The 24,307-nt window shown below is 40.2% G+C and overlaps 4 protein-coding genes across 4 annotated transcripts; 2 read left to right on the top strand and 2 right to left on the bottom strand.

Annotated features, from left to right (window-relative positions):
* Positions 1 to 1,404: 1,404 nt before the first annotated feature.
* On the bottom strand, positions 1,405 to 5,096 carry LOC104426075 (protein CHROMOSOME TRANSMISSION FIDELITY 7). The gene is made up of 6 exons (XM_010039011.3): positions 4,819 to 5,096; positions 4,278 to 4,554; positions 4,100 to 4,195; positions 2,747 to 2,815; positions 1,940 to 2,289; positions 1,405 to 1,708 (listed from the first exon to the last, which is right to left on the bottom strand). The coding sequence occupies exons 1-6, from the start codon at positions 5,019 to 5,021 to the stop codon at positions 1,567 to 1,569; spliced, it is 1,137 nt and encodes a 378-aa protein (XP_010037313.2). The 5' UTR covers positions 5,022 to 5,096; the 3' UTR covers positions 1,405 to 1,566.
* A 2,534-nt stretch (positions 5,097 to 7,630) lies between these two features.
* LOC104426076 (mediator of RNA polymerase II transcription subunit 27) lies at positions 7,631 to 13,630 on the top strand. The gene is given in 8 exon segments (XM_010039012.3): positions 7,631 to 8,104; positions 8,318 to 8,457; positions 8,459 to 8,484; positions 10,498 to 10,969; positions 12,680 to 12,739; positions 12,834 to 12,902; positions 13,002 to 13,045; positions 13,125 to 13,630. Coding segments are annotated over 8 exon segments (1,284 nt in total). The 5' UTR covers positions 7,631 to 7,788; the 3' UTR covers positions 13,282 to 13,630.
* A 3,757-nt stretch (positions 13,631 to 17,387) lies between these two features.
* LOC104426077 (ribosome biogenesis protein NSA2 homolog) lies at positions 17,388 to 20,099 on the top strand. Its single transcript, XM_010039013.2, has 9 exons — positions 17,388 to 17,485; positions 17,628 to 17,747; positions 17,837 to 17,904; positions 18,482 to 18,590; positions 18,675 to 18,743; positions 18,958 to 19,015; positions 19,383 to 19,618; positions 19,719 to 19,770; positions 19,856 to 20,099. Exons 1-9 carry the CDS (start codon positions 17,483 to 17,485, stop codon positions 19,921 to 19,923), a joined length of 783 nt encoding a protein of 260 aa, XP_010037315.1. The 5' UTR covers positions 17,388 to 17,482; the 3' UTR covers positions 19,924 to 20,099.
* A 1,003-nt stretch (positions 20,100 to 21,102) lies between these two features.
* On the bottom strand, positions 21,103 to 24,307 carry LOC104426078. Its single transcript, XM_010039014.3, has 3 exons — positions 24,018 to 24,307; positions 23,722 to 23,795; positions 21,103 to 22,094 (listed from the first exon to the last, which is right to left on the bottom strand). Exons 1-3 carry the CDS (start codon positions 24,035 to 24,037, stop codon positions 21,412 to 21,414), a joined length of 777 nt encoding a protein of 258 aa, XP_010037316.2. The 5' UTR covers positions 24,038 to 24,307; the 3' UTR covers positions 21,103 to 21,411.

Here is a 24,307-nt window from a genome sequence, read left to right as displayed (position 1 = left end):
GTTCTGCATGGCTCCGGCGCGGGATCAAATTCAGGGAAGAGCGAGGGTAGGGAGCTGTGCATATATATATGGGCAGGCGCGGAGGGGAGGGGAGGGGAGGCGGCGAGGGCAAATGCGTAAATACGGAGGGGCGTTGCCGCGGCACGGAGAAGCTGTGAAGGTTTTTTTGAGGGGGAGGGGTGACTTGGCGAGCAAGTTTTTTTTTGGAGGGGATCACGACTCGATTTCCTTGCTTATTCTTCTCTTCTGCTTCCTCGCTTTGGAGGAGGGGAAGGGGGATCCGCGGTTTCGTCGCATCTCGAGTCCACGTCATTCCCCCCTATCCGGGGACTGCACTAGTTTCCACGCGATTTCTCTCTTTTTTTCTCGATATCTGGAAAGAGTATGTTTTTATTTCGTCGATCGAATTTTTTTAATTTTTTTTTTTTTGTTTTGGTGATTGAAGCTATCTTTGATTTTTTTTTGTATTTTTTTAAATCTTACAGAAGATTATAAATATATGACAAAAAGAAGAATCTGCTTTTGAATAGGCCTGAGTGATAGGGGCAAAAAACTTCTTCTTCTTTTTAATTATATTTGAAGTTGATCTCTTGTGACATTGATTTAAGATCTTCATGAATGTAAGAATGAGAAGTACCTGATAAGATCATTATATCGTGATGAGAAATTCGAAAGAGGCTTTCAATAGAGTAGAAAATCAAACTAGTTAGTACTATAAACCCCGATCATTAAGAATATTTTTCAAGAAATAACCACTTATATCACTTTGAAAAATCAATCAATGAAAAAAATATTTTTATTGTCCACAGAAAAAAATTAATATGAATTGCCACTAACAATAAAAATATTTTCTGCAAACTAATTATTTAAAAATATAAAAGTGATTATTTTTTAAGGAACGGAGCCTTACATGAATATTATAAAACATATATAACTCTGGAACTTTTGACTGCTAAAGTACTACGATTTGGACTTTGAGAAAATTTCCATTCGGTGGTCATGGTCATTGGTCATTACGTTTCCTGAGTCTTCGTCGAGAGGTCATTTAGATATTAATTGTGTTCATTCAATAAAGTAAATGCGGGAATTAGCTTTAATTAAATATGCTTTGACCGGGTCTTGGGTCAATTCTTTCGGCCACGTAGGCGAACTCTCTAATACCGCTGGGCTCCAACTCGACACTAGTCCCAGAAAAGGACGAAAAGAAAGAGAGAAAGCGACGCCTCGGCCTCGCCCGCACCGGCAACGCCGAGCCTCGCCTTGGGAGGCCGAGCCTCACGAAAAGACTAAAAGTTTGATTGTGAAGGCTGCCAGAAACATTCACGATGGCTCCGGGAAGCTCAGTGTCACGGGACGATTCTTTCGATCGCGAACGAACCCAGAAATGACTTTGGACTCCATCAGGAAGAGTCATTGCTCCTCGGTTCAAAAGAACCATCTGAGTTTAAATAGCTGGGATCGGTAAAAGAAGTACAGACCCAATGTTATTGCGGATTCAGATGGTTACAGTTATAAATGCATACATGAAAGCATAAATGCTATTCATCGACTATGAAGACGACCGCCTCAGGGTTCCGATCTGTCGGTCTTGTAAACAAGAAAGTATTCAGTCCCCATGTAATGGGAAGCCAATGCCTTGCCGGCAGAAGTCGGTTGAGAGAATGCCGTCTTAGAATGTTCAAGAACAGTACCCGAGCAGAAACTACTCCTGCATCGTCAGAACATAAACAACATTCGTCAAATTATGAATCGAATGTGATTCAGGTCAAAGTATCTTCGCGATCGACTGTCATGTCAGAGGAATGACAAACTTTCCCAAGTCAACTTCGTGACTTAAGATTGCCATCGACAAAGAGAAGCGTATAAAATATGTCAAAAACAATGGAGTCTAGCAGCAAAAGGTGGATACCGGAGATGTGGAGATATAGACAGACGATACCTAGCAGCATCAAGTAATCGAGTGGCTACATGCTTTCTTCTGTTGGAGGGAGTGACCCAGATGGCTCTTATGCCGCAGACGGCCGATACAGCTTCTTTTTCACAGCAGACCACTCCATTTAGTAGGTTCTCCAATTTCTTACATTTCCTAAAGGAAGTGCTTCTTTTTACTGCTTCCCTTTGGAAGACCACATTCCCAAATTGAAGGGCAGCTGACTTTACTCTCGTATCCTTAACGGCGGCGCCTTCTGCTCTTCTGTTCTCTCCAAAGGAGATGATTCGAAATGCCTCTTTTATGGGTTCCGCGACTAAACATCCAGCAATTCTCTGAGAAGCTACGAATAGATATACCTGCAAACCAGATAACCGAAATGAACATGAAGTAATCTTCCCAGGCCCCATTTCACAAGACAAAGGCTGAAACGGTTTTTCGAGCATAATGAGATGTCCAATAAAAATTCAGAAATGGAAAACGAACTGGAAGGTAATTAAAGTTCAGAAAGGCCAACGTGTCAGCTAACAACTGCATATGAAATGCTCAAATTCCCCTGGAAGAGCATTCATACAACAGAACAACTTTGCTTGGATAGCATTTGTACCATGTCAAAAGCTCAGTACGGAAAAACGAACAGATGCAACATGCACGAACAGGTCAACATCCACATCCAAAATTTTCCCCATAGAATAGTAAAATAAATCCATTTCCTTTCATCTGAAATGTCAATATAGTAGCGTAGGTAGAATTTATATATTAAATCATATCAGAACTTCCAACAATGATAATACAGAAAACTTTTGCTGGAATCACCTTACACTGCCTATGGTAAATCCATCCAGATCCAAGCTCCACCTCCATCATCTCCACAACCTCTTGTACCTTCAAACACAAAAGCAATCAAGATTTAGTTTTTTCATGGCCTAAATAAACATCTTTGCATCATTTAAGAAAGATCGTGATAATGGAGGAGTTTTAGTCTAGATGTCTCTGTCTCTATCTAGTAAAACTTGTAAACCAAATGGGTTTAAATTCATCCAATCACTTTGAAACATTTGCTTGTTGTTACTACTGGCTAGTGGCAACCCAATTGGAGCACTCGTTTCCATCTCTTTTAACCACAAAAGTTAAAACCAGGATATATATTTTGTCCTTCTCTGATTTCCTCTAAAACAGGCTCACAGGTCCATCACTTGTTCAAATCCAGTTGCAAAAAAGCTTTTTCTGCGTCAGTTTCCACAGTCTCTCCCCTCCAGCCAGCATTTTTAGTTAATTGCGTACCTTAGCAACTAAAAAGTGCTCATGTAGTTTCAGTGTCAGAAGCATGAACCTGCTTTACCCACTCCTCTTAATGAATCAAAGCTATCTCTAGCTATTATACCAACAACAGCACATGAACCAGCTTTACCCACTCCTCTTAATGAATCAAAGCTATCTCTAGCTATTATACCAACAACAGCATCTCCATCAACACAATTTATTCCAATGACTTCACATGTAGGTTATTCTCATTCAGTTTTAGCATTTTCTGATGCACTTTCACTTTTTTTAGGCTGATGTACTCAACTAGAGCCTGTTAAAGAGCCTGCATAACTCCTGGATCTGGGGTTAACTATTTAAAGAGACCTTAAGTTCTGCCACCCCAAATGCACCAACACATGGCAATGATCCTAGAGAACTCCTTTTCCGATTCAGCTTTCCCATCCTGAAGTAATTGTTAAAACCATTGATCAATCTCCTCCCCCTTTACTCTCAAACTCGACATACCAGACCAGATGCACTCCCCCATAGGAGATAGCAGAACTAAATGCTCAGTCATTTCTTGTTCCCCCACAAAAAGGGTATTTCTCATTAGACGTAATCTCTCTCATGAAGGGATAACTGAAGGAGACAAAAGCATTAGAGCAAAGTTTCTATAGATGAACTTTCAATTTAGGCAAACAATCTACGCACCAGATCCATCTCCAGATACCATCATCCGCATTTCTAGAGCATGAAGATTCACGAATGTCAATTATAGCAAAAGCATATGCTGCTTCAACTGCTAGTCTCTTTTTTCCATCATGAAGAAACTCAAAATTGCTCGGCAGGCTTTCCTTTTAGGAAAAGGACTCACGCATACGTTGAGCTCCTAAATATCAAAAAAGAGAAATTTTAAAGACAAACCTTGTTTCTTTGAGCAGGAGGGTCACTATCCAATACCATAACGATACGCCCTTGTTCAATGGAAGGTGTGCTTATGACCCTTTCACTGCGCCAACCCTGTTAACAATTACGAAGCAAGACCAATAAGTGCACATCCGTCGAAGCCGAAGGGACAAGCCAAGGTTTCGAATTGGCTCACCTTAAACTGTAGTCCTTGAGTATAATTCTTGTGAAATGCCGCATGAGCCTTCTCATCTCCTTCGTCCCCAGGCGCGTACTTGATCCCGCACTCAGAGCATGTCCGGAGAAGAAAATCGGACTGCCCCAACTCCAGATGAAACTGAGCATAGCTCCTTTTCTTGTTTCTGTTGACCACTTTCGTACCGCCAACCACTACTGATTCTGGGTTTAGGCCAGGTTCCACGGAATCGAGTTTCGTCGCTTCTCCGCTGCTCGAATCCTCGAGAATTTCAGACCTATACCCGAAAGAAGAGCGGCAAATATCAACGAGAAAGAATCAACAAACATGAGCCTGACGGGCACTTAAAATCGGGTCGAATGCAATCAATCGTAGCTGAATTCTCCACACAACACAAGCTCCATCGCATCGAGCGATCCACTCTAGTTCGGAAATCCCCCCAATTTCACGTCTCCAAAAAGACCCAGAATCTCTTTTCCGTTCCTCGAACGAAGACCCAGGCAAAAAAGCAAAAAGGCAAAGGCGGAGGGGCGAACCGTACCGGAGCGACTTGGGAGCTCTCCGCTCGTACGTCGCGACGAACGCGTGTTGGGTCCTCTCCCAAAGCGCCAGGTCGTCGCCGCCGCCGTCGTCTGGGAGGAGCGGAGACGGAGCTGGAGGGCGTTTCGGAGAGGGAGGCGGCGGCGGAGGAGGAGGAGGAGGAGGAGGCGAGTTGAAGAAGAAGGAACTGATCTTGGGCTGCATCGCGATCGCGTGCTCTGGTCCTGCGGAGCTCCGTCCGTCGGTGCAAGAAAGATCCTGGCGCCTAGGTTTTCTGGTTTTGTGCTTCAAATGGTTCCGGCGCCAACCGAACATGCGCGCGCTTAAAATTTATTTTTTGAAATGCGCGACGAGTTCGGCGGATCCAACATTAATTTCTTTAGAGAGAATAGTAAAGAATGTAAATTTAATTAGAAAAATAATAGCCGAAACAAGCTAGATTCGGGACAAAATTAAAATCCAAGTCGACTTTTGTGAATAAAAAGTTGAAAAATATAATTGAAAATATTTTGAATTTATTGATAATTAACATATTTTTTTATTGATCAGTTATTTCAAACAACATATTTAAGAAAATATTTTCAAAATCATTTATTTTCTACAAAACAAACGCATCCTATAAATTGAACCCTCCCATGGATGAGATCATCCCTCAATCTTCGTTCTTATGATGATGGCACGAAACATATGCTGATTCTTTTATTTTTTGTAATTTTTAACTAAAAAGTGTTAATGTACCGATTATTTATAAACAAGAACATTTTGCTAATTTTGAGAAAAAAATATCTCGTCATCAGTGTAGTTTTGTGAATAACTCCTAAGGGATGATTTCCCTTTTCTCGGGATAATATAAAGGCAAACAAGTCTCGACGTAGGATACACAGATGTGTAAACAACGAGACCTAATACTAATTGCAGGACCATATCCCATGAAGCTCAAGAATTGTAAATCGCAATCCAAGAAATCATAATATTAGAATGAATATTGCAATCATTCTGGAGAGGCATACGTCACGTGCTTGGGATATCCCATGCGGCTTCTTGTGAGTCAAGAATGCCAAGCCAACCTTCCTTTTAAAAATTGTTTCTAAGAATAATACAACAAATCACATTCTCACATTGAATTGTACTGTGCCCAATTTAACTAGTGCATTTAATTCATCGAGTGAGACATATATAACACTTTTGTTACAATAATTGATCTTTGGCATGTCATGACCTCATGAGAAGAGTAGCATCAACTCTTGATTAATTTGTCCACAAGAGTTCAACCCTGTCTTGAAAGATCATCTAAGATGGTATTCATTCTATTATGAGACTCCTAGCACATATACTTTGACATTATTCTCACAAATCGTCATTCTCACAAATCAATTGTATCATCCATTCTATGCCAATCACTCCTCACCCCAAAACTATAAAACTCCACTATTTAGCTCATAAGGGTATAGGAGAAGTCGATTTGTGACATTCTCCCTCGTGCAATTATTAACACCCTTGTTGCAAGCTACTCTATCACTTCCTTATATTCCACAACCATCAATACCAACCACTCCCTTTGGACTTAGATGAATGACAAAAACTCGCCAATAGGTCAAGTTACTCCACTCTGTTCATAGCTTCCCCAATCAAAGTTGTAGGCGAATCTCCGATCACTTGTGCTTTCCTTGGCAAGTGTGGCATATCGAGTTAATTACACTTCGTTGGTAGCATTTTCATTGCCCACTAGACTTTTCTTGATTTCAACATATCAATGGATATTCTTTCCTTGTGAGAAACGCAATAACTGGTCTCCTTTTGAGATTCACCCATGATCCAAGAACGTTTTCCCTTTTGGTAAGTAATCCGGTACAATCCTATTCCCCATGGCCATTCTAGAAACTTCGACGAGAGTTGCACCTTATTTGATCCCTCTTAGCCCTAGTAATCATTCTTTGCCTTCATAGAACTAAGTAGATTGCAAGTATTCCCCAAATCATCCACCTATTGGATGGATCTCACTTTAATACCATTTGTTGTGGGTCAACAATTTCTTGGTCACGGAATAGCCCTTGCGACACTTGGAAAGTCAAGAACACCATGCTAGCCTTCCTTCTAAAGATTATTTGTAAAAAATACGGTAAATTGAATTCTCATACCGAATCATATTACATCCAAAGAAAAAAGAAGAAAAGAAGAAGAAAAGAGAAGAGAAGAGAAATAAGAAGTGTTTCTTCAAAAGTGTTTGGAACAAGAAATTTTTGCTCGAGTATCAAATCCTTAAGTGAGACATGTATAATACTTTGATACAATAACTAGTTTTCCCCTATTATGACCTCACAAGAGAGTAGTATTTGCTATTGACCAATTTGTGCATGGAAGATTAATCCTACTTTCAGAGATTCTCTAAAATAATATTTATTCCGTTCTAGAACTCTTGGCACACATATCTTGACACTACTCTCATAAATAAGTTGTATCATCCTCTGCATGAGTTACTCTTTACACCAATACCACAAAACTTCATTTTTCAGCTCACAAGGGAGCGAGAGAATACGGTTCACGACACATACATGTTAAAATAATTTTATTCAGGAGCATCATAAAAACGCTCATCAAATAATTAATTATATGAAATTAACAATTTTGTTGAATCGACTCTTGTAACGTAATGCACAGTAACCACATTACAAATAAACTATTTTAAATAAAAAAACGCTTAATAAATATCCGAAATACCCATTGACACCATCTTGACATCAATCGAAAAAAAAGAAAAAGAAAAAAGGACATGACCTTTTGCTAAAAACCTTAAAAATTGGAAGGTCAGAGGTAAGTTGTCGCCCGCCCGCGAGCCCTGGATATATGTAAATTCGCCTTGTGAAAGGTTGAAAAAATTTGTCCGAAAACCGGCCGGTTTGAATTCAGATTCGACGGGGAGCAATTCCTCCGGCCGACCGAAACGGCGAAAGCCGGTGCTTCCGCAGAAAGTATGCAGCAACAGCTGACGGCCCAAGTGGCGTCGCCGCCCAACCCGGCTTCGACTCTGACTCCGGCTCCGGCTCCGGGTCCGACCCCTCCGCCGGTGAACGAGCCCCGGGCGGAGGCGCCGCCGAAGCAGGTGGCCCTGGCGATGGATCGGCTGTCGCAGGCGGCGCGCCTCATCGCCGACGTGAGGCTCGGCGCCGACCGGATCCTGGAAGCGCTCTTCGTGGCCGCGCAGCCGCACCAGAGCACCAAGCCCCACCGGTCTTTCACCAAGGAGGACGCCTCCATGCGTCAGCACCTCCAGGATCTTCGCGCCATCGGTACCTGAATCTTGACCTCCCTCTTTCCTGGAATTAGGGTTTCTACTTCACATATCGCATCTGATCTTCAGTTTGACAAGGGCGTCTGTGCTGCATAGCGTGGATTAGGAATCTGCAATTTCTCTTAGATTCTCGTAGGCCGTGTTGAAAGATTTTGCCTGACATGCTTCTCAAGTCTGTTTTCCTCCTCGTCTTTTCCAAATTTTTGTTTAGGGAAGCTGTTGGAAGAGTCGGGGGTCTTAAACGAGTCTCTGCGATCGAGGAGTAACTCGTGGGGTCTGCACATGCCGTTGGTTTGCCCGGACGGCGCCGTCGTCGCATATGCTTGGAAGCGGCAGTTGGCCGGACAAGCCTGGTGCATCTGCTGTCGACAGGACCAGGTTGCGATCCCGATATTCCACATTTATTCTCTTCCATAGTTTCTAAGTGAGTAAGGTGTGAGGCACTAATAGAGTCCATGCCAGACTGATGCGAGGCATAGCTTGTATTCATAATAGGATAAAATTATAGAATTTTTAGTTACCAGTAGCGCACAATCAACTAATGTCTGTCAACAGCTCGTTAGTCGAACTGAAAAGCTCACTATGAAAATTTGTTAAGACAGGGTGTCCAGTTATTAATTTTACACAGTGAACTTACTTAAGGGGATTTGCTGATATTTAGCACTATATAGCACACATTAACATCACAGTATCTATGTATCCAATTCCATTTGGATGAATGTGCGTAATTGCTGGTGTTGTGAGTTTGTTGTATGATCGTTCTGCTCAGATTTGAATTTGAATTTTCAGTTCACCAGAGTTAGCTTGAAGTCTGTACATATGTCGAAACTTTTGGAGTTCTATATGAAGCTTGACAGATTCTGTTTTTAGTGTGATAGAGTTCTGTTTCCTCTGTAGAACAATATAGACATCAGTTTTAGTCGTGAAAAAATGCTGGTATTGTTCTTTGTTCTCTTTTGTTTCCTGGAGAATATCCTTGTTTACCCTTTTCTTTTCTTGTTGTCTTTAGGAGCTTGATGAGGATTCCTTATATTGCGGTCTTGGGTTTTTCCTAGTATTTTGCTATAGGGTCCCTAGTCTTTTGCAGATATACTTCCCAGTCTTTTGCTGATATGTTCCCAGAAAATGTTTGAAGGCTATATTGCTATTATTTTGCTATAGTGTCTGGTTAATCTCAGTTTAGATTTTAGCAATTTGGAATGCCACAATGTCATTGATCTCTTTGCAAGTTGATCAGCACTGCTAATTTGCATCTCCCTAGTCTTTCCACTCCTTGATTGTTAAGTAGTTTAGAGAGATTTCTTAAATTCTTTATTTACAAGTGACATCATATGGACCTAATGCCAAAACATAGGATTACTAGTATAATATGTAGAAACTTCTCTTCAAGCTTTATGCTACAACTGGAAATAAAGTAAGGGGGAAATCGAATGAACTGTTATATGGTTTACTATTGTCAATGCTCATACAGAAAAAAGGTCAACCATGATGACCATTCTGACCCATAGAATGTTGATTTAATGAAGAATGATGTATAGAACTCTCTAATGGAGTTGCAGCAGATTGAAACAATGCTCTGCAGTATCATTTGACAATAGCAACTAATTTAATCTGAACTGTGTGTGAATGGCATGATAATAATTACATTAACCACAGTTCTTTGAAAAATTGCAGAGCTGGAACAAATAGGATTGAGTTTATAAAGGAAACTATCATTTTTCATTAATAAGACTGGCCAAGTAATGACGGTATGGTTTTTTTGAAGTGTTCTATTCCATAAACAATCTAGTGTGAATGTACTTCCATTATTACCATGCGTTCAAATGGATGACATAACAGTCTGTAATGCAATATTTCTTTTCTTCATCGCATTGATAATAATTTGATGCAGGCTGTTAACCAGACAAGCTGTGGCAATATTAATGTGACGGCTAGTTTTTTGAATGAAGAACCGTAGAGGGGAATAACATTCCTGATGGAGTTAGGATTCTTCTCCCAGTGAGATTTGATTAGGACCATAATCTGTCACTATTAAATAAGTTTTCTATTCCTTGAATTGAAATAAGAAGGTTTACTGTTGCTTCTTGAAGTCATTTTTCTAGTAGCGTCCTTAATATGATTATCTTCTCATCAAGAACAGAGAATGAAGTTTGTTGGGTTTAAGAATTATTTAATGTTATGGTGTGTTGTGATTCACTTCTTGAGTGTTATGATTAAGAAACTCTAACTTTGGTGCTTAGGAACTTGACATATGATGCCTAAAGGAACTTACTCCTCGAGAATCATCCAACGCAGCAATTTCATTTGGGAATTTATATCCCTGTTTGACTGATTATTTTGTCACTGATTATCCTATTTCATAACTATTCCATGCTTCCCACATTTTTGTAGGTTAGCTCTCAAGGCTTTCACTGATCAGAAGCGACGATTTTTCCCTCATCTTGATGATGGTCTTAATGGCCAAAGTCTTGAATCAGAACCCAAAAGGCATTGTGGTTCTCGAGTATCAACAGCAAGTCAGGAGGATGCCCATAGTAATTACAAGACACTATCTGATGTTCTTATTCACATGGAGAAAGAGATGCCAAGTGTCAAAGTTTTGACACATGGTCGATTGGATTGGCTGAAAAGAGCTTCTTCCCTGCCATCTTCTGCAAATGAGAATCTTATAGAAGCATCGAAAGAACACAGTTTTCATGGTTTAAATAGGCTAAGGCCGTCTCCTGTTGGAACTGTAAGTGTTAATACTGACAAAGTTGCCGTGATTGAGTTGCTGGTTCCTTCGGTCTTCAGAGCTTTAATATCATTGCATCCTGCGGGTTCTGTTGACCCAGATGCAGTGGCCTTCTTTTCTCCAGATGAGGTAATCTGTTTTTCCTGGCATGCTTTTCCTCTATTGTTTCTCTTAAGATTCTTCTTGAGATTTTTCATCATTTAAATTGCATAAGTTGAGTAAGCCGCTACTCTTTTTTTTTCCTTCATGTGCGTTTGTGAAAGACGGGTGGTATTGCATGCTTTTCCTTGTTTTGTTTAACATCCATTAAGCAGATTTCTCGTTGTTGCTTGACTTTACTCTTGCTGGCGACAGCGCTACAAGTGTAGTTTTGCATGTAGTCTAGCACAGTAACTGTTGTGCTTAATACAGCAACACAAATGTCCCAAAAAATGCTGACATGTCTTGATGGTGAAGTTTTTCTACATAGCACAATAATTGTATATGGTTTGCTGAGGCTATGGAGTAGAGTTGAAGTGGAAAACTTGATATCATTATGGTGAAAGAAATTGTTACTTTCTGTTGCATTGACTAATTCTTTGAATTAGTTCAACCCTGTTGTGAATAGTGTTGACAACCAAGTCTGCATGTTTTTACAAACAGAAAATTGCCAAATGATAAATTTTTTTCATCAAGAAAAGGGTCATTGGGAAATTTCTTATGTTGGGATAAGGGAATCGATGAGTCGTTCCAGTTTTGGCAACTTTACAAAAGCAGTTTTCTGCAGTGGGTAACAGAAGCGTGTGGTAACAAAAGAGCAGCCTTATGAGCGGAATCAAGGGGTGAGATTGGAATAACTGTGTGTCCCAATGATCAAAGAGTGATTTTCTTTCAGTTTTAGCGAATGTATAAAAGTGAGAATTAACAGTGGCTGGAGTGGAGTAAAAAAATCTGCAAAAAGATGAGAGAAGGCCTCATGAGTGGAAACAAGAACCAGCATTTTTGAATGAGACAAGAACTGAAAACCCATCTCCTTCCTATAATGTCTCGACAATTTAATGATTTAGTTGCTTCAATTAGCACTTATACCTTACATCTGACCCTGCTTAGTGACCAGACTAGCGTTATCATAATTAAATGCCTTCTTAGTTTTTAGCTTTGTCATCATTGTGTTCTTTTCAGTGGTGTCAATGTCATTAACTAGCCACAAGAAAAGAAAGTGTGGTTTTTTCTTCTCTGCCACTTAAAAAAAATAACTGTGACTTGCATGTCTGATAAAGATGGCAAAGTCAATAAGTTATACCCCGATACTCTTCCTTTTCTCCCATTTTGTTGAAACTAAAATTGCAAAATACTTTAGGGGGCAATCCGTCATTAGTATGGTGGTTGCAAAATCTTATTATCTTGTTATTTCGGTTCTTGGGTATGTGCCTGCAGTTGATATTAGAGCTTATACTTGATTGGTTAACTCATTAATTTTGCAGCCTGTCATATACTGGGTAAACTATGTATGACCTTTCTAGACTGGTCCCACACTTTTCAAATCTAAGTTCCCAAAGTTTTTTAATAGCTCAAGATGTCATGATGCAATACATGAACTGTTCATTTCCATTTCATTGTTTAGCCCGTCATAGACTTTTTACACAAGTTTGATTCTGCATTGAGGGCTTGAGGCTTAAGTTTTTGTTCAAAATAGGGGCCTGGCTTATTAAGTGCAGTCTGGAGGACAAGTTTCTAGCTGAAATAGTTTGATCTTTTGTACCTTGCCTTTCTTTTTAGCTGATGTTACGTTTGTTTCCTTGGAAGCTATTGGCTATAAATACCCCTTTACTGTGTTATTTACTCATGTATATTTAACAGGGAGGTAGCTATGTTCATGCTCGAGGTCATTCAGTTCATCATGTTTTTAGGCACATCACGGTAAGGGCTGCTGTTTTTTATTTTAATATTTTCCTGTTGTTAGATGCTTGCACCCGTCTCTCCAAATGTTTATTAGCAGTGTTTTTCTTTTCAGGATCATGCTGCCATGGCCCTACAATATTTTGTAGGGGTCAAAGCTGAAACTGCTCTATTATCTCTTTTGGTAAGCGCTATTTGGCTTACGTGTCTTTCATCATTTGTTATACAATCTTTGTCTCAGTCTAAAATGTCTGTTTTCTCGACTCCTTCCATGATGTTGTAGCGTTGGATCGGCAGCTATCAAACTTTATTCACAAAAGTTTGCAGGTGCATAATTCACCTTCTTTCCGTACATTACTCCTCTGTTGTTTAGAATGGCTAACATCAAGCATTCTGTCTCTCGCAGCGAGTGCGGACGTTTGCTGTCCATGGATAAACGATCGGCGTTGTTGTTACCTCCTGTTCATCGTCCGTACATGGACACTCCAGTGTCTTCAACGAAGGACCAGAGTGCCAATCTCTCTCGGGCTTATCACCTTGCTTGCTATCCTGAACAAACGTAGCGAATTTATCGGATCCAAGGCTAAGCTCTACCCATGGCTCAAGAGGAGGATCAAAATCCAATAGTTTTGTTTTTGTTTTTCAGAAATCCTAGGTGCATGTTTTCCTAATGAGGACCAACGTGGAGAAAAATGTACAGCAAAGTTCTCTGTTTCCAGATTAATAACCCTTACGCTAGCGACCGACTTTTTCAGCCATTATTACTTGGACGTAATGATTCTATTGAAGCAAGTAAGAGGTGTATGTACCAATAGCTCACTTCAGAACTCTTCAATCTCTGAGAGAAAATGTGTCGTACCACTCTTCTACTGAATGCAATATTAGGAAATATGGAAATGAAAGGAAAAGAAATCAAATTTGTGTGAGAGAGTAAGAGAAGGGTTTTAGTATGGTTGAGGGTATATTGGTCTCTCTAATTTGGGTTTGTCTGAAGATGCGAATTTTACATTTTAGGAAAGCATAACCTATATAAAAAACTCTTCGCAAATTTTAAAATTTATATTTTGTATCTCTGAAGACCTAAAAAGACTTGTTTGACCTCATGGACACCCAAAATTTATATTAAACCTGCCTCGCTTCTCCCTTTCCCCTACCCTTTCTCTCTCCTCCACCCTCTCATGGTCCGGGTGGCCGATTCCCACCCTAAAATCGGTAACTGCCCTACTAAGGATTGGTTTCAAAAAATTGAAATCGAAAACCGCCTGTTGATTACATGGATCCACTCATAAATCGGACCGTCGGGTCCCATCTAGTTTTCGGCGATTCAGTTCTCATATGGATCGATGGAACCGATCTCACGAAACATCAATCAAATATTGCCAATTTAGACTTATGCAACCAAAATGAGGAAAACCAAAATTGGCAAGACAATGAGAAAAAAATTCTATGTGCTTAATAATGTTGTGAGGAACTAGTGGGCAAATTTGGTGCTCTAGTATTGGAATGAGAATGAGCAAGAAAGAGGTCATCCTCATATCTTATTCACAATTTGCTTGAATAACATTTTCTCGACTAAGATGAAGGTTTTTGATTTAGAGATAAGAAGCTTTGGAACCCTCTAGAGCAAAAAGCATGGAGAATACATTTAGACAATTGCTTGTTTGATTTGATTGAGCTAGATAACAATCCAATCAAGCTCATCTCTTTTATTCAAGTCAAAGCAATTGAAAAACTGAGAGAGAATAACGTGAGCCCTAAATTTTAGATTTACGGATTTTGAATTTTTTAATATTGAAATTAATATATTTATTATAATAGAACTAGTTCGGTCTAGGTGGGCGAGTGATCGGATCTGCCTATGAAATTGAGAACCGGACCGGTCCCACCGGTTCTCATGAATTGGAACTGGGAACCTGACTGATTCCCTTAAGAACCATTGGATTCGAGCAAGTTTGGTCCGGTTTTGGGTGGGCAGGGCGTGTCCCGGTTTCTTTGCACATCTCTACTTACACTCCTATTGCTCTTGTGATGCTAATTCTTTTACAGATTAGATCACCACAGCCCATTAAAGAAATCCTCTCCCCTAATTGCAGTACTAATCCCTTGGAGCCTCTTTGAAATATCCTTTGTTTAGAAATTATTATGTTTTATTTTTGAACTACTTGAGAATGAGTGGATGACTTATTTTGGATCCACTTTTTTTTTTTTTTTTTTTCATTTCTTAATAAAGCATGCTCCAGCTTCGTTTGAGTTCAGCTGTGGCTTGCTAAATAAGGGTCATTGCAAATGTTCTTCTTTAAGAGGTTCCCAAGTCATGCCATATTTGGAAGAGTGAATGGTGAGGCCACTCCATAAAAGTTCAAATACATATTTGCTTTGCGAACGGTTTAACCTCCATGTGTCATAATATATCACACTTATTACGATGTATTGAGATTTATTATAAACAAATCAACACTTGTCATGACTCGATGATCATCTTTTGACACTAATTCAACAGGTGAAAACAGAAAACTCTCAAAATAGTTATTTAGAAGCTGAGAAATAGGCTTTGAATTTTCTAGTCTAATTAAATTATACACATTTTCTCTCCTCTACATTATAATTTAAGCATTGTGGGGCCAATCCGGGAGGTGAAATCTATTTTTCCAACTAGAAAGAGAATTCATAGGTCAAATGCAAGTTTCTCTTGATTCTCTACGTTTTGTTGATTTCTTTCGTGTTGCTATAGTGTTGGATCTGTAGTTTGATTTCATCTCACACCTAATTGTAATTTTACGATTTTCGTCAATCTTGCTGGTTTTCACGAAATGTGACCGTAGTTGTGATGGTATTTGCTGTATAGATTCGAAAAAAAGTGTTCCTTTTTGCGACTAATGATTCTACTATGGTTTTTGGGCCTCGGATATTGTAGGGGGCGGAGCAGAGCATCCCATTGCAGTGAGGTGCGATTCTGTGGGCTATAATCTGCCATTAATTTAATTGGAGCTTCAAGAGTTTGAGACCTTTGAGGAATTTAGAGAGGGTGCGTTTGGTTCAACTTTATAAATGAGTTTTGGGTGTAATGTAAATATTGAAAGTCAAAACTATTTGGAGAAATACAAATTGTGTTTGGTTAAAACCTCTTTACAAATAGATTTTGAGTTAAATGTGTGTTTAATAATTTTTTTTTTTGCAATGGGCTTTGGGTATATTATGCGTGTGTGTGTATATTTTAAAAAATGAACCAAACTCTTCGCCGGACTAGCAAAAGGGTTGTTTTTTTTTTTTTAATAAAAAAATTAACCAAGGATAAAATTGAAAATTTGAAAAATTGGTAAGGATAGTTTTAGAAGGAAATAATTAATCTCAGCATTTAACCAATACTGAAAGCGCAATGCTAGTCTCTATAAGTATTGGGCTTTAAGCTTTTCCAATGGCAGCATTTGGCCTAAAGTTTATTTAAAATGGTTGTCAAACGGTTTAACATTTTTTCAAGGATTTTGGGGATCGAAAATCTCTTGGGAATGTTGAACCAAATACAACCAAAGAGGTTTTGAGTGTAAAAGTTTTCGGAAACGGGAGAACATTGGTTTTGGAAAGAGAAACAAGCACTAAATAAGCAAAGATGGATGAATGAAATTAGGCCATTTGAAGATATGTGGTTGCCACATTATAGATCTCGTCTATTTTCATATCTTACGTGTTGCACCCGTTGAGATTAAAAGCGGGGCGAGTGATAATGACATGTTGACAAAATCGTTAGATCTCGGATATACGTCCATAGTAACCTCGCCACATAATCTAATCGTATGCCAACGAGAAGGCTGACCCGAAAAAGGCCATTGGCTCAGTTGCTGAGTTGAGGCAGGACAACCCATCGAGGAACGTGTCGACATGACCCCCACTCATAAGTCATTTTACTGGAGGGATGAACGGAGAAGCCATTGCTTGAAAGATCAAATACCCATTGGCCTTTGAATGGTTTGACCACCACATGCCATCAGACATCATGCTTGTCACGATGTATTGCCATTTGTCATAACAAACCGATATTTGTCAAAGCTTAATGACTATCCGTTAACCTTAACTTGACAGGTAAAAATAGAAAATCCTATAAATATTCGTTTGGAAGCAGACAAATCAGTGTAGAACATTTGACTCTATCGAAATTATATACATTTCCTTTCCTTCTTCAGTTTCTAACTTGAGCATCAGAGGGGCCAATCTGGATGATTAAAATCTGATTTTCTATTAAAATATATACGTTTATATGGGTCATAGCTTTATATACTCAAATATAGACCTAAGCATATCTTTGAAAGGCTTTATTCCGGCTCCATGCAAACCTTGAGACTTTCAGGATGTAAAGCAACTAGAGAGTATTCCTTCATTCAGGAGAAGACAAAGATATAAAGGAGAATTAGGGGAAGAGGGCATGCGGACATCGAGACATTAAAATAAGAAATGCAGTTAAGCGTCCACCTCATCGGAGGATGAGCATTGGCGGTCCTTATTAGTTGGCAACAATCCCTGTCTTAGATGAGGTAACCCGGATCCAAATCTGGCCCGGATATAGAGGTTATATTTTCCTCTTTTTACCTCTTTAAATGACTTCAGAGTCCAGCCCAGTGACTCAAAGCGGGCCGAACCCAGATTCACAACCGGCAAAAGCCCAAATAAATTAGAATTCCCTTTCTTTACCCTCTCAGTTTCAATTTAGGGTTTACGAGCACCCTCTTCCGGCCGCGCCAGTACCGCCGTCTTCCTCCTCCACCCGACGCCATGGTAAGCTTTTCTCTCTCTGAATTCTCTGCGCGATTCGTGTTCTTGATCTCGCTCGGGCTTCTTGAATTTCTCATCAAATTCGCCATCTTCGCGCGGTTCCCGTTTCGCGTGGGGCGGTGTTTGGTGCTGTTGTTGCTTGTAGCCGCAAGGAGATTACATCGAGCGACACAGGAAGCTCCATGGCTACCGCCATGACCACTTCGAGCGCAAGCGCAAGAAGGAGGCTCGTGAAGTCCACAAGCGCTCTGCCATGGCCCAGAAAGTACGCATTCGTTTTCCCTTAAACTCCCTTTGTGCTTTTGATTTTTTTGGCATATGCATGATCTCATGCCCTGTTTCTGAACGACGCAGGCTCTGGGTATCAAGGGTAAGCTCTTCGCGAAGAAGCGATATGCGGAGAAGGCTCTCATGAAGAAAACGTGAGAATTTTTGGCCCCTTTTTTTTTTAATGCTCTTGCTTCTAATTGATGGAAGAATTGTTTCTTTTTGGATATCCTATGGTGATGTGAGGTTTCAGTGGGTTGGTTAGTTATTTCAACTCACCTTTGGTACCTAATCAGTTCTGTCTGGGGGAGGAAATGGGGCATTCTTGGATGTTGTTTCGATTGCTTCGGTGCCCGTTGTTGCACATCGCTCGGTGTCGTTTTTTATTTATTTATTGGTCTGATTGTTTGCCTAGTCGTTCTATTGGTGAGGAGTTGCATGGGACAATAGGTTGGAGGGTGCTTTGCTCTCTGTTCTATCAATAGATGGTCTGTTGTCCAGATTTTCTTGCAAGTATATGAGGTGGCTCTTTACGGATGTTCATGGTGATGCTTAAGATTGTTTTATGGCGTTTCAACCTTCTCCCTTTCCTAAGTCTGGATACAACTCTAGAACTTGTTTTGGTAGTCATGCTGTGCTTTCTTCTGTGAATCTGTATTTCATATATTGGTCATATCATTTTATAACATGATGTCTGTATGATTTTTAATAATTTCCTGCTTGTTGGATCAGGTTGGCAATGCATGAAGAGTCCTCAAGTAGGCGCAAAGTGGATGATGATGTTCATGAAGGAGCAGTTCCTGCTTATCTTCTTGATCGTGACACTACTACAAGAGCTAAGGTATGTATCTTATATGGATGGTATGATTTGATATTTTGACAGCTCTGTTCTAATTTGATAATGTTTACATTCTGTGAAATTTAGGTGCTTAGCAACACCATAAAACAAAAAAGGAAAGAGAAAGCTGGAAAGTGGGAAGTTCCTTTGCCCAAGGTAATTTCATCCTCTTCTTGGTTGTATCTAATTGAGGAATTGTTAGCATGAGTTTGTTCTTTATACTGTTTTCTTGTGATTCTTTGTTCGAATATTAAAGAGTCAGAGTGATCCCATTTTTCTATTTTGGATAGATTGTTGATTAATTCATTGAAAGTGTATGTCGATTTACAATTACTCAATGGCATTGTGACTTGATTGCTGCCCACTCCAGGTTAGGCCTGTTGCTGAAGATGAGATGTTCAAAGTGATCAGAACTGGAAAAAGGAAGAGTGAGTATCTCTGACCACCTCTTTGGCTGCTTTTTTGTTCGTTTATGTTTGTTACTTGGAAGATATTATAAGTTTAGCGAACTAATATTTGTGCATCACCGTTGACTGAGCTGGGATGGATGCTTATCAGTTTGAGAAGAGAGTTTCTTTGTTGGTGATTGGGCTTGGTAGATTAAGATTGTGGCCTAGACAGTGTTGATAGGCACGATCTGATTGGAAATGAATGTTGAACCTGATAAAAGAGACCTAATTGAGTGTACCATTGAGAGAATTAATTTTCGCCTACCTGAGCTTGCTAGTATTGCATTATTATTAAGAAGGTGCAGCACTTCTTTAACAATCCATGTTGTTGGTGGCGTATTTTCAGCCAAACAATGGAAGAGGATGGTCACAAAAGCCACATTTGTTGGCCCTAGTTTCACCAGAAAACCTCCGAAGTATGAGAGGTTCATCCGTCCCTCAGGGTTGCGTTTCAACAAAGCCCATGTTACACATCCGGAATTGAAGTGTACCTTCAATCTTGAGATAATCGGAGTTAAGAAAAACCCTAATGGTTCAATGTATACATCTCTGGGTGTTCTGACCAAAGGAACCATCATTGAGGTAGGATTCCACACACCCCCCCCTTTCTTTTTTTTTTTTCCTTGAGCTTGTTTATTAAATTTGATGGTTCTGTTGACAATTTAATTGCTATGAATATCAGGTCAATGTGAGTGAACTTGGTCTTGTTACACCAGCCGGGAAAGTTGTTTGGGGTAATTTCATCTGCCTTATGATGGTTTTACTTAATGGCTGTCCTTTTCATGTTGCTTAAGCTGATTTCTGTGAATGGAATTGCAGGGAAGTACGCCCAAGTGACGAACAATCCTGAGAACGATGGTTGTGTAAATGGAGTTCTGCTTGTATGATGCTCGTGGCTGCTGCAGTTCCAATTTTGTTCGTCCTATGATGCTATACTTGGTTCATTGGACCAAGGCGATAGTTTTTGTATTAACAATTTCTGATCATTTATGTATTGAATTCATGTCAACCTCAAATCTCGCAAATGAGAAAATCCTCCCCAGTAGTCTTAGAATTGAGTGACGATTCTTTGGTTTTTTCTCGCTTCATTCCTTCATGAATTGCGGAAAACGATAGGATCATCAAAATTCTAGCAAATGACACAAAGACTAGGTATTGTCTGTCACTGCCTAGTGTGAGCAACGACCTTGTCACTATGGCGTTAAGCCAAGATGCTGTGCATAAACGGCTGATTGTCTTATATGGGAGTTCCCTAAGATTCAATCTTGTTGGAAGGTCTTCGAGCGAAATTAGTCATGTGCAGGGTTTTAGAATCACCTCAATTTTGCAATCCATTAGTGTTAATCATAATTCTAAACTATTAAAAATCAAACTTTTCCCCATGGGACTCAAACTTCTATAGAAAAAGTGGGAATTATTTGAATTAGAGACTAGGCTTCTGATGTTTTTTTCCATCCTAAGTCTTGATGATCAACACAACATAGGTCAATATATCTGGCGATGCTTTGGTAAGTATGTATATCAGCAAATGAAAAATGGAGTAATCGTCGATGTCGCCCTCGCCGAGTTACTGGAAAATGAAATTATCTTTGTATGTTGCCCCAGTAGCACGTAGGTTGACACGTCCCTTCTCTCTTTGCAGTAGCACTTCAAACTAGTACTTGAATAATTACTTTGGAATAGCTACTAGCCATTCAAGAGGACATCCAAAGAAAATCCCACCGTGCCCATCCAATTGTGTAGCAAATCAAAGGAGAAAAAGAGAGTGCGAAACTGATGACGCATGTCCAGATTCATTACTAAGAGATGGATGCAGTGCATTACATCACCATCACATGCAATTTCTGAATCCAAAGGCATTGCAACTATAACAACTTAACAACTGGGTGAAACAAAGAAGATTGCATATGCTAAACGATCAAGTTAAGATCCTTGTGCAAGCATCAAGGTGAAGACAAAACATGAAATTTGCACTAAATATATCCTCGGATTGATTTGGGATTCTAGACTTGATAGGGCAGGTGAATTCAAAATGCAGCGGCAGGCATGTAAACCGACGATGGATGCACTTGGAACTCGCTCTTCCAGTTTCAACTTTCAAGCTTTGATGCAACATATCCTAAAAACAATACAAATAGCCATTGGCAATCGCTTAGAAAGGACTTCCAAACCCATCATAGCACAGCACTGAGAAAGAGATACAGATCAGGAAAGCAGTGACCTGAATCGACAAAACATCCAGCAAAACACAGAACAGTGACTCGTGCTGCTTGAGATTTTCTTGATGGTAGAGAATCACACAGCATTCAGGTTGCCTATTTATGATAAAACAATGGAGAATGACTTGCAAAATCAGCAGCGTGGTAAAACAGATATTAAGAGCCAGGTGCTGGTAAGCTCAGGGGTTCAATCACTTGGAGGAGGCCGATCGTGAGCCTACTTGTAAGATCCTCTGCAGAAATCTTCACCACATCTCTCCTCATGCCACTCCCGATGTCAGCAGCATACCTACTTGCACAATAGACTACCACTGCTGAAGCAGCCATTCCATAAATGTTTGTTGTGAGAAGGCGGAGAGGTGCAGATAAAACAGCGGCAAGGGGCCCACCAACTATGGACACTGCCTGCCCGCCTTGCCCAATCGCTCCCTGGTCCAACACCAGCAGCCCGGTCTTGCAATAGATGGCAAAGTCTTCGCAATTGTTCTTGAAGACATTGTAGCAACCAAATCCATTTTCAAGCAAGTAATTTGCTCGGTGGACCACCACATCGGAGGGATCAGAATCTGCGAGAGTGCAGGTTCCTCCTCTGGCTTTTGCAAGGAATAACGCTGGGGTTACTGAATAGTCAAACCGGTACAAGATCCCACCGGAGAGGAAGCAGTTTAGGCAGGAGGAGACAACACCATGGCCCTCTTCAGGAGGAGTACATGTTTCGCAAGGTACTAGGGATCGAGATGGCCCGGAGCTCACCAAGAGGAAATCCACAAATGTCCCTGTTCCTACTTCTCTTCCCCTTCGAGTAAAATGGATGACTTTATCATCCCCAACATAAATACCTGCATTTAGACCAACAATATTGTTGACAAAGTATGGAGATACGTTCACCCAAGAAAAAGGACAGAAGGTTATCGCAGGGAAAATTCGATGCACCATAGAAATAAGTCTAGAGCAAGTTTACAATTACCCAGGTCATCCGCGTTCTGAGAAAAAGGACCCACAATATTGTTGTCAAAAGTATGGAGATACGTTCCCCCAAGTAAAAGGACAGAAGGTTATTGCAGGGAAAATTCAATGTACCATAGAAATAAGTTTACAGCAAGTTTACAATTGCCCAGAGAATCCATGTTCTGAGAAGAATAATTATTGCAGCAAGATACTATAGATACACAGATTGGTATACAAAGATGTCATAAAAATTGAGAGAAAGATTCTTTTTGAGGGGCTCATTTCTTTAAGTTCCCGCATGGCTTTGCCACATTCTTTGCATGCCAGTTCTGTATACTGTTTTATATTGTATGTGCCAATCACAATTGAAGTGATAGAACAGCACGCATTGTCCAGGATTTAATAGAAGAAGTGAGAAGAAAATTGGAGCTAAATGTAATTGAATCAGACATAACTATGTGGTCATTTATCCAAAGAAAACAAGACAGTTAAGCATCCCTGGCTTGTATCACCAAATGCACCACAGAAAGACGTGAGAGTCTGGTCTGGCATCACAAACATAATTACAAAGAAGACGATATTCAAACGGTAGAGCTGTTCGCAAGCGGAAGACCACCACTCCCTATTTCCTCAACGAGTGAAAGGATCCACTGGTTTATTGGACAATACAACCAAAGAGTTGTCCTGTCAAATCATGGGGATGTAAGGTTCCTACTCAACCTTTCTGGTTAATATACATTATCAAGGCAGGACGACCTTAAGCATCTAGGAAGGTAGGTGTTTTTATTATTTTTTCAGTTGAGAGGAAAATTGTGATTGTGACATTCAGGAGAATTTCAAGGAAAAAAGAAGAAAAATACAGTTGATCCTCCTAGTTTTCCTCCCACCAATAGCTTAGCATCTAGTGTTCGGTTCAATTCCTCCAAGTACGAAATGCTAATCCTGACCTTCACCAAATCACTAGCAAAATCCACAGAAATACCTGTTCTCCAATACTTGTACCTATGCAATCTAATTTATGATAAACTTCTGAACTAACTTAGTAATCATGGAAACAAATGTATCCTGCAAAAGACAACAACATCGATAATCCTACTAAAGACCTTTGCTTGGCTCGCTCCTTCTGCAGGGCCAGAAAGATTATTTCTAGTGAAAAGGTCCGTATATAGAGAAGGCCTGCAGCATATGCATCATTATGCAGGGCCTGATCAAGAAAAAAGTCATCCACCTGTTCCCAAACCTTTCGAGGCACACAGAGACAATGCAGCTAAACCAAAAATGGAAAAGAACAAAACATTCAAACCAGAGCTAATTTTCTTAAACCACATATTCCTCAACACACAGAGGATTTACATGCACGTAATTTTGTTTCTAGGATGACAAAAGTCTAAGCTTCTCCATCTAATCGGACAACTGCATCTACTAAGCAGAAACCAACATAACACACAAAAAAAAAGAGAATTTTTTTTTAAAAAAAAATGCAAATGGCAATAAAAACAGAAGGGAGGAGACAAGAACCGTGATGGGCATAAACATAAGCGGCCCTCCAAGAGTAGATGTGATCCCCTGGTTTGAGGCTCGCCCTGTCAACTCTGTGATCACACAGTTCAAGTTCCATGGGAAAAGAACAGAAAAAAGAAAACACCGTCAAACGGGATCCGTGGAAAATCCAGCAACAAAACGCAGGAAAAATAGAGGGACCCAAGTTTTGACGAATCCCAATAAACCCCAAAGTTCCAAAATTTCACCCCCTTTTCCGAGCATTTTGCTGGAAAACGAAAGAAATCCCGATGAAATGGAGAAAAGGGTCGAACCTGTTTGAGAGAAGCCCCATCCCCCCTCGTCTTCCTCTTCCGGATGGCCTGGAGATTCAAAGAGAGAGAGAGAGAGAGAGAGAGGTGTAAGGAGGGGTGGGGAGAGGGGTTTCGAAATGACGGTAGTGCCCTCTCCCTGAACCTTCCCGCAACACGGTTAAGGGAAATGCACGAATGCCGAGAGAGAGAGGAGAAAAATGCGTTTTGAATTACGTTGACGGGGGCAAAGGTGGCGGGCATGGACGGGCCAAGAGAGGGACGACGAACAGGAGAGAGTCCGCATGAAAGCT

Source organism: Eucalyptus grandis, chromosome 11 (assembly GCF_016545825.1).
Source record: "Eucalyptus grandis isolate ANBG69807.140 chromosome 11, ASM1654582v1, whole genome shotgun sequence".
NCBI lineage: Eukaryota > Viridiplantae > Streptophyta > Magnoliopsida > Myrtales > Myrtaceae > Eucalyptus > Eucalyptus grandis.
Note: the sequence above shows the minus strand (reverse complement) of the source record. Positions and strands in the feature narration are given on the sequence as shown.